The following is a 14238-nucleotide window of genomic DNA, read 5'->3' on the forward strand; positions in this document are numbered from 1 at the left end:
CAGCAGGGGAAGCTTGGAATGTTGGGAATGAAGACAGAGCAACAGGAATTCTAAATGTCTGGGTAAAAATCCTGAACCGTTTTTCCCTCTTATGCTCTTTAAACTATGTATGACAGTTCAAAGGAAAAGCTACCACATTTCATGGCAGGGCTCTCAGTGTATGTGGAGGAAATGACCTGTGACCACTCGCATACAGGAGGCGGGTGAGCAGGAGGCCTGTCACGGTAAGATCTTGACATTCCAAGAGGTAAAACAGGGTACTGTGAAAAGTAAATGTGTGTATTGTGATCCCTGGAGAAGTCACTTCAAAAAGTGTCCAAAGAGATACAATGAATTAAAAAAACCCAAGCTATATCAAAATGGGATACTAAAAAATGTTCAAATAATCTGGAAATTGGTATAAATGGGAAAACAGGAATAAAACACAGAGAGGGCAAGCAAAACTAATCATACATGGCAGGCCTAACTCCAAATATATTAAAACATTACATTAAATATAAATGGTCTAAACACACCGATTAAAAGACAGACTACACCTTCCTATCGGATGAACACAGAGCATTTGCTAAGATTGCTGAGTATTGGCCACCAGACAAATCTTGAATTAAAAAACAAATTATACAAAATGTGTTCCCTAAATGTAATGGAATTAAACCAAAAATCAATAAAAGGAAGCCACCTGGAAAATCCCCAGACATTTTGAAACTAAAAACATATTTCTAAACAATGTATGAATCACAGAGGACATCTTAAAGGAAATTTGAAAAATTTTTGAACTGAACAGAAATGAAACTACAACACACTAAAATTTGTGGACGCAGCTAAAGCAGTACTCAGGTGGAAATTTATAGCATTAAATGCTTATTTCAGAAAACAAAAAAAAGATCTCAAGTGAGCAATCCCACTTTCCAGCTTAAGAAACAGCAAGAGGAAGCCAGAGCAAGCAAACCAAAGGAAGTAACAAGGAAATGAGCAAAAATCGGTAAAATCGAAAACACAGTAACAATACTGAAAAACCAATAAAACCGAAAGCTAGGTCTTTGAACGGCTGATCAAATGGATAAATCTTCATCAAAGCTGACAAAGAAAAAAAAAAAAAAAAGCGAAGACACAAATTACCAAAATCAGGAAGGAAAGAGAGAGTACACGCTACAGACTTAGCAGAGATTATAAAATTAGTAAAAGAACAGTACAGACAATTCCTGTGAATTTCACAGCTTAGACATAAAGAACCAATTCCTACAAAACCCCACAAACTACCACGATTGACCCAAGAAAAACCAGACAAGCTGATACTCCTATGGTCTTAGTCCATCTGGGCCGTTGTCACAGAATGCCACAGACTGGGTGGCTTATCCACACGAGCTTGTATTCCTCGTGGTTCTGGAGGCCGGGGAGTCTGAGGTGAGGGTGCCAGATTTGGGGTGTGGTGAGGGTCCAGTTACTGGCTCACAGTGTCTTCTCACTGTGCCCTCACATGGTGGAAGGAGCGAGGGAGCGCTCTAGGTCTCTCTTCTGAGGGCAGTGGTCCCATTCTTGGGGGCCCCACCCTTATGACCTCATCACCTCTCAAGACCCCACTTCCTAACACCACCACATTGGGAAGGGGCTCAACATATGAATTGTGTGTATTGGGAGGGGGGCGCTACCATTCAGTCCATGGTCCCTATAACTATTAAAACGACCCAAATCTACAAGTCCAGATGGTGTTCAGCAGGTGTCTACAAAAGAGCTAAAGAAGAAGTAATGCCAATTTGACACCATCTCCTCTAGAAAACAGAAGAGGAAGGAACACTTTCTGACTCATTTCATTCATTATGCTGACAATCAAGTCAGACAAGGACAGGACAAGACAACTACAGACCAGGATGAACAATGACACAAAAGTTCCTGACAAAATATGAGCAAGTTGAATCCAGCAACATAAAATAGAAGAATATACCACAACCAAGAGGAATTTATTCCAGGAATACAAGGCTGGCTCAAAATTGAAAAATTTCACAAGGAATTCCCCACACTGACAGTCTAAGGAAGAAAGAACTCCCAATCTTACCCATTGATGGAGATACAAAATTCAACGTCCGACACGGTACGCCGTCTCAGCACGCTTACAGGGGTCCTCGACTCAACAAAGGGCATCTACACAGAGCCTGCAGCTCACAGCACTGGCAGGGGGAGGGACTGAACATCCCCCAGGAGACGAGGAGCGCGGCCGGCACGCCCTCGCTCACCAGCACTCAGCACCACACTGAAGTGCTGGCCAGGCAGGAGAGCAAGAACGTGGAACGCAGGCACCCGGGCTTTACGGGAAATATAAAACAGTCCCTCCTCACAAACGCGCGACTGCAAAGAATAAAATGAACAAAATCCAAACAGGACCCTCTTGGGACATGAGTTCTTCGAGGTCACGGGACACAAGACCAACCCTACTCTATACACAATGCAAGATCAACAAGAAACAGTAAACACGCACACACACACTCACTCCAAGAATTTAAAACGATAAGAAGGAAACACTTCAGGACGTTTCCAATGAAGCACTTCGCGGTGTGTGTGCAGAGAATCAGGAACCGCTGATGGGTCAGTGGAGACACACGGTGTTCTGGGTGGAAGGACTCACCACCTAGACGTACGGTTCTCCCCAAACAGATCTGCAGACTTAATGGGACGCCATAAAAGTGTCCGGCTGAATCTCACATTTATGGGGAAAGGCAGTGGGACGGGAACGGGCAAGGCGCTCGTGAAGAGGATGACCGAGTCCGAGGATGTGTGGTACAGGCGATGAGTGTCCAGCTACGGCCGCCAGTCAGGGCGGCGGCAGCGAAGGGACAGGAGACGGGGCGCAGAAGGAGGCCCACGTAACTCAGCCAGCGGACGGGACAACGGAGCAAGGGTAATTCAGTGAAGGCACAAGATGCTTTTCCACGGCGGATGCTGGAACTGGACATTCACGTGAACCCCTCTCGAAAATCACCTCAACCTAAACCTCACGTCGTATGCGAAACTCTAGACAGATCACAGATTTAACTGTAAAACTAAAAAACTCTTGGTGGAAAACGTAAGAAAAAAGTGTCTTGACCTTGGGTCCGGCAGGGTTCTCCGATGAGACTCCTGTAAGAGGAAAATTCATTGTCCGAGAGCAAATGAAAAATGTTTGCTCTGAGAAGGACGCTGCTAGAAAATGAAACTCCCTGAACTCAATACAAAGAAAACAATCCAATAAGGGGGAAACTGGAACACAGACCTACCCCAGGGGACGCAGGGACGGCCCAGGGCGCTACAGGCGCTCATCTTCAGACACGGGGAAGCGCCAGGTGGGACGTGACGTGCTGCACCACACACACACACGTACACACGTGAACACACAAGCACACACATGTACGCACGCACACATAAGCACACACGCGAGCGCACACACATGTGCACGCACGCACACACACAAGCACGCACGCGCGTGCACACAGGACAATCACCCCCGCAGCAGCGGCGCCCGCGGGCACACGGCCACAGGCCACGTGTGGACACTGTGGGACAGGGGCCAGTTTTTAGGAAGCCAACCACGTGCTGACCAGGGACCCAGCTGTTCCCCACCAAGAACGTGCCCCGAGAAAACGGGCTACTGCTCCCACAAGCACCTGTGTGGTGGTTTCCTGTCTCCGGCAGTTTGATATCGGTGTATCTGGGTGTGCCTGACCCCGTTCTGGAAGCGCGGGTTCGACGTCTGTTCTGTTTTAAAGCCTCTGTGGTGCTTTTCAGATCCACCCCAAGTGTGTGCACTCAGGGACAGGCCAGCGGCTTCAAAGACCCAGGCCACCCCTCCCTTCCCACCTGCTGCCAGGCCTGGGGAGTGAAGGCTGTTCTGCAGGGCGGGTAGGTCAGGAAAGCCCCAGACCGGGACCTTCCTGCAGCTTCCAGTGCCCACCCCTGGGGGACAATGGGAGAGCTCATCTGGGGTGGGGGTCCGAGGTGGCTCAAGAGACCCTATGTTGCTCCCTGGATTCTCTGGGCACGTTGGTCTTCTTTCCCCACCCGATTGTGCATTCCTTGCTGGCAGCATGCAAGGGGAGCACTCGCTGCGGCCCCACACAGGGTTGGGCACACGTGGTGGCGGCAGGGGACAAGCTCAGGGGACCCCTGCCTGTAACAGCAGCCCTTCTCCCCTCCTATTCGGCCCACAAAGCCCAGCCTGAGCCCCTGCCCTGGCCCAGGCAAGCTGTCCAGCCGCCACAGTCTGCCCCCTCCCTTGTCTCTCTACACCAGGGCCTGCTCTGAGGCCCCTGACTCCCACAGCTCCTCCCTCACTCTGTCCTAAGGGCAGGGACAGGCCCCGCTGACACCTGTGGGTCCAGCAGGCAGCAGGTGGCCAGTGTTGCTGGCTAACGGGAGAGTGTGCCCCTGCCTCGGGGGCCACAGCGAGTCGCCCCATCTCCTCCGCGATAGCACCGTACCCTCACATATGTGACAGCCAGTGGAAGCCTGGGGTGACTGCACGTGGGCGGCAGAAATTCAGACGGCCCGTGCTTGTGGAGCCACCCCACCACGCCTAGCAGCCAGACGGCACCTCTCTGGCTCACGACCCGTGGCCTTGCCGCTCCCCGCCAGCTGAGCCAGGCCGGCTGAAGCTGGGAGGAGGCCGCCCCGTAAGCCTGCAGAGAGGACAGAGTGGCTGAGGCAAGAAGCAGCCTGCTGTTTGTGCCCCAGTCTGCCTCCCCGGACACAGCAGCTGGGTTCCGGCGAGGAGCCCTGCACCCCACCACCCTCCCCTACTCAGGGACACCTTGGGATCAGCGGCACCCACACAGCCAGGCAGCAACAAACTGGATCACCTTCACTGTGTTGCTGATAAGACTCAGTTATTTTAATATTAATGTATTACCTGATTAAGCTGCAATTAATAATCTCCCTGGCCTAGCTGGGTATTGCAGGGGGCCCTGTGAGGAGCCCAAAGCCAGCTGGGGGAGGCTGAGGACTTAGGTTCCCACCAACGCTGGGGGCTGGGCCCTCATAGGGGTCGTTCGGCAATTCCTTTGCCAAAGACCCACAAGAATCTCAGACCAGCTCCCCCGAGCCCTGAGAGCTCAGTTAGCAAGGGCTGGCGGTTGCGCCCCTTCCCCCGTCCCGGCTAACCCGGCGGGTCCTTCTCCTCCCGTTCAGCAAAGCTGCTCTCCTCAGGGGGCCGGGCCCCCGCCGTCAGTCCAGCCGCCTGCCACGGAGCACCCGCTCCATCTGAGGGCCGTGCACACCCGCGGTGAGCTTGGGGGCCATTCTGCAAGGCCAGCTCGAGGAGGTGTCCTGTGCACAGCAGATGGGAGCCTGTCTGGACTGTCGTTAGGGAACTGGTCCCATTCCTACAAGGTCCATTGTCGGTCTGGGGGCCCCCGCATGTGTTTTCTGCCTCCTGTCTGGCCGTCCACTCTAGCCCAGACCAGAGCAAGCCTGGCTGCTCCCAGCAGCACCGGTCCGCATAGCCGCAGGCCTGGGCAGGGGGGAGCTGCCCGCTCAGAGGTGGCAGGGCAGGCTGGCCTGCGAGATCCAGGGCGGAGGGTGGCAAGGTGGGGGGCATCTGCGGGCGGCTGGGAGGTATATTTCAGGGTACCCAGACACCCTGGCCAGGGGCCTGCAAGTGCTGAGGCTTCTGCGACTGGCGGGAGGTCATGGGCCCTGCGCTGCGGCAGCCGCGAGCACTGCAGACGGTGCGGGAGGCTCAGGGGAGGGTGTGTTTGCTGTCGAGCCGGAGCCTTGCAGGCAGAAACAAACACGGCCTCCACGGAGGCCCTCTAAGCCCCAGGCTCCGTCTGCGCGCCCACCTCCATCCAGCAGCAGTGGCCAGCTGTCCGCCTGTGGACTTAAGCGCCATCCGCGAGGCACCTGGCTGTCCTCACACGCTCCCGCAGGGCTGGGGCAGCTGCCTGGGGCTGGGGCCTCACCCCCCTCTCCCGCAAACACGAGACAAATGCCTGGCATGAGGCCGTGGGCAACCACAGACCGCAAACTCAGCGGTTCTCAGAGCCCCCGCTCCCCTGGAGCTCACCGGAGAGGTGGCTCTGGCCATGCCTCCCACCGCAGCAGCCCTGTGGCCACCCCGAGCCCTGAGCAGGGCCCCTCCCTGAGGACCTGGCCTCTGTCTCCGCGGACCAGCCTCGTGCTCGGTGGGGCCGGCACTCACCGGCCTTCACGAGCCTGACTTGCGCACACGTCTGAAACTCTAGGCTTTGTTTTTATGCCAACTCTGCCGCACAGGTAGGTCTTAGAGAGTACTCGAGAGTCCAGCAGAGGGTCAAGGACGTCTCCCACTTCTTCGGGGCATCGGCTGCACCCACTGGCTGGTTACTTTGGTACTCACTCCTTGCGGAGGAACCACGATGGCGTCGGCACTCCTGGGTCAGACCGCTGAGGCAGTGCCTACCGATCTCGGCCCTCTCCCGGGACACCATGCCCTGAGTCACTTGCATCTGGACCCCACGCTGTCCTAACGGCAGCCACTTGAGCCGGGCCGGGCAGGAGACCAGGACATTCTTCCCCACACTTTCTGCTTCCCCTGCAGCTGGGGACGGTCCTGTTTTTTCAGTGGCTCTGTTTCCTGGGTACTCATGACCGACTCGGCGAACCTCCCTAGCGGGTGCCCACGTTAGGGTACCCTGTGTGGTGGGAACCACCAGCTGGGAGTCCAGCACACAGGTGAGGAAAGCTTTGGTCCACACCATCTCTCAAAACACTGGACACCTTACACTCTGAGACCTCATCTGTCTGAAGCGGTTCTAGAACCTTCTGACCAGTCTCAACTTGCTCCAGCTGCTCCTGGGGCAGCTGTCCTGGGTCCTCATCTCTCCAGGTCTGGCGCTCGGGCTTCCTGTATCCACGTCTTGCTCCCGGGTTCCTGCCCTCATTTCATGGGCGTGCATCCTCACGGGCTTCGTGAGAGGGAACGTTGAGGTAGGGTTTTCCAGACATCAAACCTTGGAAACAACTGAATTCCTCCCTGACGGGCCTGAGCATGGGGCTGGCTGTGAGCCGCCGTCTGGTCCTCGGGCACTGGGAGTCCGGCCCCCGGCAGCTTTCTTGCTCCCCAGGCTGCAGTAGAGAACAGAGCGGCCTGTTTCTCCCTTTCCAGGACGCGACAGGTCCCCTCACTCCTGCATTTGTAAGTCCCACGACGACACATCCCAGTGTGGAGCGCCTCCCTCCGGCCCGCTGGGAGTCCCCTGGACCCCCGCCCTCTCCTGGGCGCCCCACGCCCCTCCTGCCTTCATCCGGCCTTCTGCTTTCCTATTCACATACACTCCCCCAATTTTATAAGTCTTCTGTTTAGACTTTCATTTCACTTTTGCTGTTTTTAACTTCTAAAAGTTGATGTGTTTCCTCTTTGAAAATATTTTTCAAAGTAAAGCAACACATACTTCCTCCTCTCTGGAGACATCCTGTATGATCCCCGGAGGCTTTCTCTTCCCACTTGTGCTGTTCTCGCCCTGAGGGCCCGATAGTGCTGGGCCTCTGCTCACAGTGAGCAGAGGGCCCCACAGGTCCTGCTGGGGTAGGTGTGGCTGGCAGGGCCTCCAGTGTCTGCCTCTGTGACAGGAGCCCATCCGGAGGGGGTTGTGGTGGCTGAAGGGAGAGTGGGGTGGGCTGAGGTGGGGGTCCTGGCACCCATGTGCACCGCCTCTGTGTTCGCCTAGGCGTTCCCGTCCGGGGACCGTCTGAGGGCTGCAGGCGTGTCTGACCCAGCAGGCCCTACACGGAGCCCGACATCCTGGGTCCCGAACAAGCTCCTGGGGAGGCCCTGCCACTGCGGGGCCTGCTCTTTGGGAGTCAGGCTCTAAGAGGATAACCTTGGTTTTCTGTTTCCTCTCTTCGTTTTTGCTGGGGGAGAGGCCACTGCCTACTGCACGGTGTTGGGTGGAAGATCTGGGGCCGATGCCTTGTAATTACACCCTCCGGCAAGCGCCCTTAATCCTCCTGCCCCGGGGCCACCCGCCACCACCTCTGGCCTTGGGGGCTCCAGGGGCACCGCTCAGACAGGCTCTCGGCTCCACCGCTGCTCACGCTTCAACCACCCACCCACCAACTTTGCTGATTCCAAGTTTGCTACAGCAGCACCTCTCTGTGGGTTTACATCTCCCTTGAAAATCAAAAAATAAAACCCCCAGACCTCCCAAGGTGTGCCCGCCAGCTCAGCCCAGGTCAGGCTGACGACAAAGGCAGACGGGACAGGGAGCTGCGTCCAAGACCCCCGACCAAGAAGACACGTGGAGAACAAGTTTTAGGCAGGGCTCGGCACAGCTGAGGGGGACAAGGTGGCGGCTAGTGCCCCGCCGCCTCCACGGGGGCGAGATGACCCGCCTGAGAAAGAGGTCGGCAGGAGCTTCACACAGGAAGACCAACTCGGAAACGCACAGAGAAATGTCAAGGAAACAGCTGCCTCACCCTGCAACACTGACGGCTCAGCGACCTCGCCAGAGCCATGGTGGGAAGTGCCCCCCTCCCGGCCATGCTCCGTGCGCTGAGAGGCTGGCTTCTGCACATGGCCCTCACCGCGTACGGTGACCCTCACCGCGTACGGTGACCCTCACCGCGTACGGTGACCCTCACCGCGTACGGTGACCCTCACCGCGTACGGTGACCCTCACCGCGTACGGTGACCCCGGGCAAGCTGGGGCTCCCAGACACTCCCCCCTTTGCTGGTGGGCCGCTTTTCTCTGCACCCGCGGGACTTGGTGGGAACAGGAGGGTCACCTTCCTGAGCCGGCGGTGACGAGCTGTGGGCTCAGGGGGGTCACCCTGATTTGCGGAGCTGCACGGTGTGGGTGCGGCCCACGTTAGAAAAGGCAGCTTCCCAAGTCCGGGCTCACCCTGCACCGCTGCTGACCTCTGCACCAGCACTCTGGGCTCTATGAAAGGTACTTAGACCCGTGAAAGATGGTCCCCATTTCCAAGGAGTGTCGGATCTACTCATGATTAATGGGACACGTATACACTGAAAAATGGCATTAATCTGCGTGAGGGGGACTGGAAAGAGTTCAGCTACTTGCTTCCCCACTGCTACCGGAGTCCCTTCCTGCCGTGACCTGCAGCCCGTGAGGTGCTCGGGCCCAGGCCCTCCCGCGGCCCCCTGCCCACAGGATGGCTGACGGACGCAGGGGTGAGGGACCTACCTGTCAGCTCCTTGGACGAAGGCAGACTCGCGACGGCCTCCAGGTCGGCAGGGATGGGGCCACCTCGCTCCAGGGTGTGCACGAGCTCCCGCAGCTGCTTGCACTCCTCCTGCAGCCGGGCCTGGTCCTCACGGAGCCGCTGCTTGGCCGCGCTGGCCGGGTTCATGCTCATGTGCAGCACTTTGGTTCTGCTCTGGTCGTAGCTGCCCTGCAGGACCACAGGGAAGGTCAGCACGGCCTGGACCGGAGCCGCGAGGCTTTGGTGCTCGACGCGGGGCCTCAACAGCGGAGCGTGAGGGCAGGGACTGCCGCCCCTCCCCTCCTAGGCCTCTACGTCCTGACCAATAAGCCATGATGGTGCCGTTACCCGCCACAAGAAGTGGTAAGGAATAGCTGGGCGAGAAAACACGGAAAAACCCACGACACAGCCCTTCAGAACGCTGCAGGTGCTCGGGACTACCCGAGTGCTTCTCCATCTTCCCACACAACAGTTGTAAAAGCTAACAGGAGGAGCATCTCGAACACTCAAAACACTCCATCGGCAAATATTCTCACGCCTGGGGGCCTTGCTCCCTTGCTCCCTGCTGTCTCAAGGTCCATAGATGGAAAAAAACAACACAGGACTTAAAGAAAGACTGAGAAGAGTGCTCAGAGTCCCCACGTGGCCGTGCCCCATGTCCCTGTTACTGATAGCCGAGGGCTGTCAACGGCTTACCAGGGTGGACGTGGACCTCGCTCAGCTGAGTCTACAAACACTGGCAAATGCAGCTGCCTGTGTCTTTCACACTGAACACGCATTCACATGGACGGCTACCTCCACACCCCGCCAGGACGTGGCCCAGCCCAGCCCCTCCCCTGCTGCCCGAGCCGCCCACCCCCCAACACAGTTCGGCATCTCTGCTTCCCAGGCACCGAGATCAGCCCCTGTCCCGCTTCGGGGCGCTGTTCCGAGCACTGGAAGGTTGGTCTGTCACACTCAGGAGTCCAGCTTGGGCCGTGGCCTCACGGATGACGTCACAGTGACGCACACATCGACGGTTGCCGTGTGGTCAGATTCACTGGGTGCTGACAAATGCACAGTCATGTGTCCCAGCCCCACACTCACGGCCTCCGCGGTTCTGGCTTTTCCAGAACAGGGCTAGCTGGAGCCTTTTCAAACAGGCTTCTTTCACTTAGCGCTATGCACGGAAGGCTCCCCCCCCTTTGCTGGCTTGCTAGCTCATTTCTTTTTAGTGCTGAGTAACATTCCCTCTTGTGGATGCACCAGTTTGTGGGTCTGCTCACTTCCGAGGGGCACCTGGGTCACTTCTGGTTTTGGCAATTATGGATAAGCCGCTATGAGCAGTCATATGCCGGTTCCGTGAGGACACAGGGGTTCAAGTAACCGTGTCCAGCTTTCCTGCTGCTTCATTCACCTGCCTGTGCTGGGGCCCCTGTGCCCATGGACGCCCCACAGGAGACCCCTCCTCAGCCAGTAGGCCCACCTTGAAGGGCCCCTCCGCCGCTCCTGCTGCTCCTGCCTGCCTGACAGCTGCCTCCTGTGAAGGGGCAGGCCCCCACCCCGCTGAGCGGACACCAGCCCACTCGGGCCCACGCGGAACCCCCTCTGCCTGACCCCAGAAACCAGCGTGATGGGGGCCTGCGACCGGGCGAGGCCATTGTCCTCAGTAGCCAGGAAAGGCTGGGAAAGAAGCCTCCTCCTTCCTGAGGCTGCAGCTGGAGGAAGAAGTCCTCACTAACTGTCTACCACGTGTCCACCTCCGCCCTCCCGGCCTGGAAGAGGCCCGTCCACCCCAGGAAAAACAAAGTGAGTGACGCAGAGACGGAGAGCGAGTGAGGCCCGGCCTCCATGCAGTGCTCAGTAAGCATGTGCGGAATGACCTGGAATCTCAGACCTGACCAGGGCCCGGGTGAGCCCCTCAGCCTGCGGCAGGGGAGCATGGCTGCGGGGCCACCTGGCAGACGCCATGATGCAGGAGTCTCTGTGGTGATGACTGGGAGCCGCTGACGCAAGGACAGATGGGAGACCGGGGCAAAGGTCGTCTCCCCAGTAAATGGTATGGGGGGGCGACAGGATGCCCCAGTCGCCCTGACCCCACCGCACACACAAACCCCGACTCTGGAGGGAGGGCAAACCTACAAACAGAAGGTAAACAAAACAGCGTTAGAAGAAAATGAAAAAGGACATCGTGACCTTGGAGTAGACAGGTTTTCCTGAAACAGGTTCCAAGGTGCCGGCCACACGTGAGCACAAGCACGCTGGACTCAGAGCGAGAAGGCGACAGGCAGAGGCGGACACGTGACATACGGGAACCTGACACAGGACTCACGCCCAGAATCCCTAGAGAGCTCACACAAACAAGCAAGGCAAAATCAGACGATGCAAGTTTTAAAGTGGGCAAAAAATGCGAACGCTTCGCGCAAATGCCCGCAGGGCCAACAAAGCATGAAATGAGCGCAAAGTAATCGTCCGAGAGGTACCGATTAAAACGGCAGCAAGATACCCTGCGCTCCTCCCCAGACGCCTGGCCGGCACCGAGCAGACGGGAAACACCAAGCACCAAGGGTATGAGCGGCCAGAGCTGGCACTGCTGAGAAGGGGCACTGACACAGCCGCCCTGAGAACGCCACTTGGCAGTGTGTCTGCTCGAGGAGAGCAGGTGCACGTCCTATGCCCGGAAACCTGGGCCTCGCACAGACGGATTCAGGCACCGACAGGGCCTGGTCCCGCGGTCCACGCCCATCAAACGCAGTGTGCGTTCCCCACGTGGAAGACCGTCCGTCTGGGAGAATGAGCATCACAAACAACACGGAACAGCACACGTCAGACACGGCGGAGCACATGCCATAAGTCCCGACAGCACATCCCACGGCAGCAGGCCACACTGCTTTGTGCCGTGGAGGGCAGGAGGGGCCGGCACGGGGGCTCCGGATGCTGGTTACCAGCGCGGTCAGTTAGAGGAAACTCGCTTCTGGTGTCCTGCCCCGCGGCCGTGATGGAAAGGTGCACCTGGTCACAAGGACAGTCCAGACAGCACCGGAACCGGAGTTCACTCACGCTCGGGAGTGGTGGCAGGAACACAGGCACACACACGAACAGATACACATGTGTGTGCAGACAGGTACACGTACACACGTGTGCACCCAGACACACACACGCTGCCCACACCCAGAGGGATGCACACACATACTCCTACAGATACACACGCATACACACACAGATGGGCACTGAACAGACTTACACACATGTATGAAAGTCAGAGAACCCCAAGGGGAAGGGGCATGGAGACCGCTGCCCCACTGCTGCTGGGCCTCTGCCACCTGTGGGATCTGCCTCTGAGACCCTGATGACCCTGTGCCAGCTTGGGGTGGGGGTGGGGGGGTCTCACCTGCGGCCAGCAGAGGGCAGGGTGTGGCAGCCCGGTGGGGGCCCAGGGCCCCGAGGAGCCTGTTGGGGAAGGCACTGAGCGCGGAGGACTAGGGGCTCCACGAGGGTTTCTGAGAACCTTGTAAAAACCCCAAAGAAGAGAGACACCCTGTAGCTCCAGCTGAGTCACAGGCTCGCGGGCTGGAAGGCGGCGGGAGTCCCTCCAATGTGACGTCTGGGAAAGATCACCGGATGTGTGGACTCCATCGGCCCCGTGCAGCAGGGCAGAGGCCCAGGGGCGGCAGACGGGCTGGCAGCTTGCTTTCTGGGCCTCTGTGGGCTTGGAGGAGGGGGCGGCACTCAGGGAGGGAGTGCAGGCTTCACGGTCACATGCCTCCATCCGCCAGCCCACTCTGCATCTGCGCTGGGCACCCAGGAGCGAGCCATGAGCCAAGCAAAAACACAGACCCGACCCTTGTCACTCAAGTGTCCCCAAATGCTGTTCTTCTTTTGGTTTTCCTTCAACCCCTCAAAAATGTAAGAACACACACAGGCGGGCAGGCCTCGGGCCTGGACCCACCCCTGCTGAGCCAGAGGGTCAACTCCCTCCCCTCGGCCACAAACAGGCAGCTGGAGCAGGACACGACCACTGACACATTGGGGGGGGGGGCTGTGCAGGGAGGCAGGTGCAGGGTGAATCAGGGGACCCGCGCCTGGACATTGAGGTCCTGGGGTGTCCTCCTCTGTTGTGGAGACGCCAAACACACGTGGGCAGGAAGGAGAACCAGCGCTCCCACCCAGGACCATGGGTTCTGATGGGCGGCCTATCGTTCTGTGGTGGTCCTCCCCTCAAGGGCGAACTGCAGGTATAGAAAAAGTATGCTAGGGGATTTCAGGATCCCAGCAGGGCTTAGCCAGATGGCAGCGGACAGAGGGAGGGACAAGAGGGGAAATCCGTAGTCTGATGAGGGTCTGATGAGTCAGGACCAATGACCCACTCTCTACAGTGGTCAACATGAGCAGGCCAGGCACGGGGAGGCCTCAGCCCCTGGTGTTCACAGCAAGGATGGCTCTCTGGGGTTGGCATCTAAGCCAATTCTGCTACACCAAGTCATCTCCCCACGGGGCGCCTGGGTGGCTCAGTCGTTAAGCATCTGCCTTCGGCTCAGGTCATGATTCCAGCGTTCTGGGATCAAGCTCCGCATCGGGCTCCCTGCTCGGCGGGAAGCCTGCTTCTCCCTCTCCCACTCCCCCTGCTTGTGCTCCCTCTCTCGCTGCCTCTCTGTCAAATAAATAAATAAAATCTTAAAAAAAAAAAAGAGGCGTCTCCCCAGTTTGTGGTGAGCTACAAAGGCTCCCATTCCTCACAACTCTGCCCATAGAAAGCAAGACCCCACCCACCCCAGCCCGTGGTCAGCGGCCACTGTGTCCCGGCTGGGATGACCTCTGACCTGGCCCTCCCCGGGGAGCCCAGAAAGGCTAGCTGCAGAGCCCAGCGAACAAGGCCCCATGCCTGGCCTCCACCTGCAGGGGGCCACCTGTGTCACGGAGAGGACCCCCGTGGGTACCTGCGGCCGGCACCAGGGTGAGGTTTGCTGCTGGCCACACTGCTCGTCGCGGCCTTGAGCTCCCCCACCTGGGGAACGTGGATGGTCCACCCCTCAGGAATGTCGGGGACCAACAGACTGACATATATTGTAGTCCCTCGTAGACTGTAAAGTT

General features: G+C 57.7%; 1 protein-coding gene across 4 annotated transcripts in view; it reads right to left on the minus strand.

The window, feature by feature from the left end:
• MAD1L1 (mitotic arrest deficient 1 like 1) overlaps positions 1–14238 on the minus strand; it is a 337452-nt gene that overhangs the window by 65825 nt on the left and 257389 nt on the right. For all 4 annotated transcript variants that reach the window (XM_045813334.2, XM_045813335.2, XM_045813337.2 and 1 more), the window contains one exon: positions 9150–9357. In XM_045813334.2, the coding sequence (XP_045669290.2) occupies positions 9150–9357 (208 nt within the window). The remainder of the gene's footprint in view (positions 1–9149; positions 9358–14238) is intronic.

This window comes from Ursus americanus, chromosome 2, assembly GCF_024610735.1.
Source record: "Ursus americanus isolate L20-20 chromosome 2, mUrsAme1.1.p, whole genome shotgun sequence".
NCBI lineage: Eukaryota > Metazoa > Chordata > Mammalia > Carnivora > Ursidae > Ursus > Ursus americanus.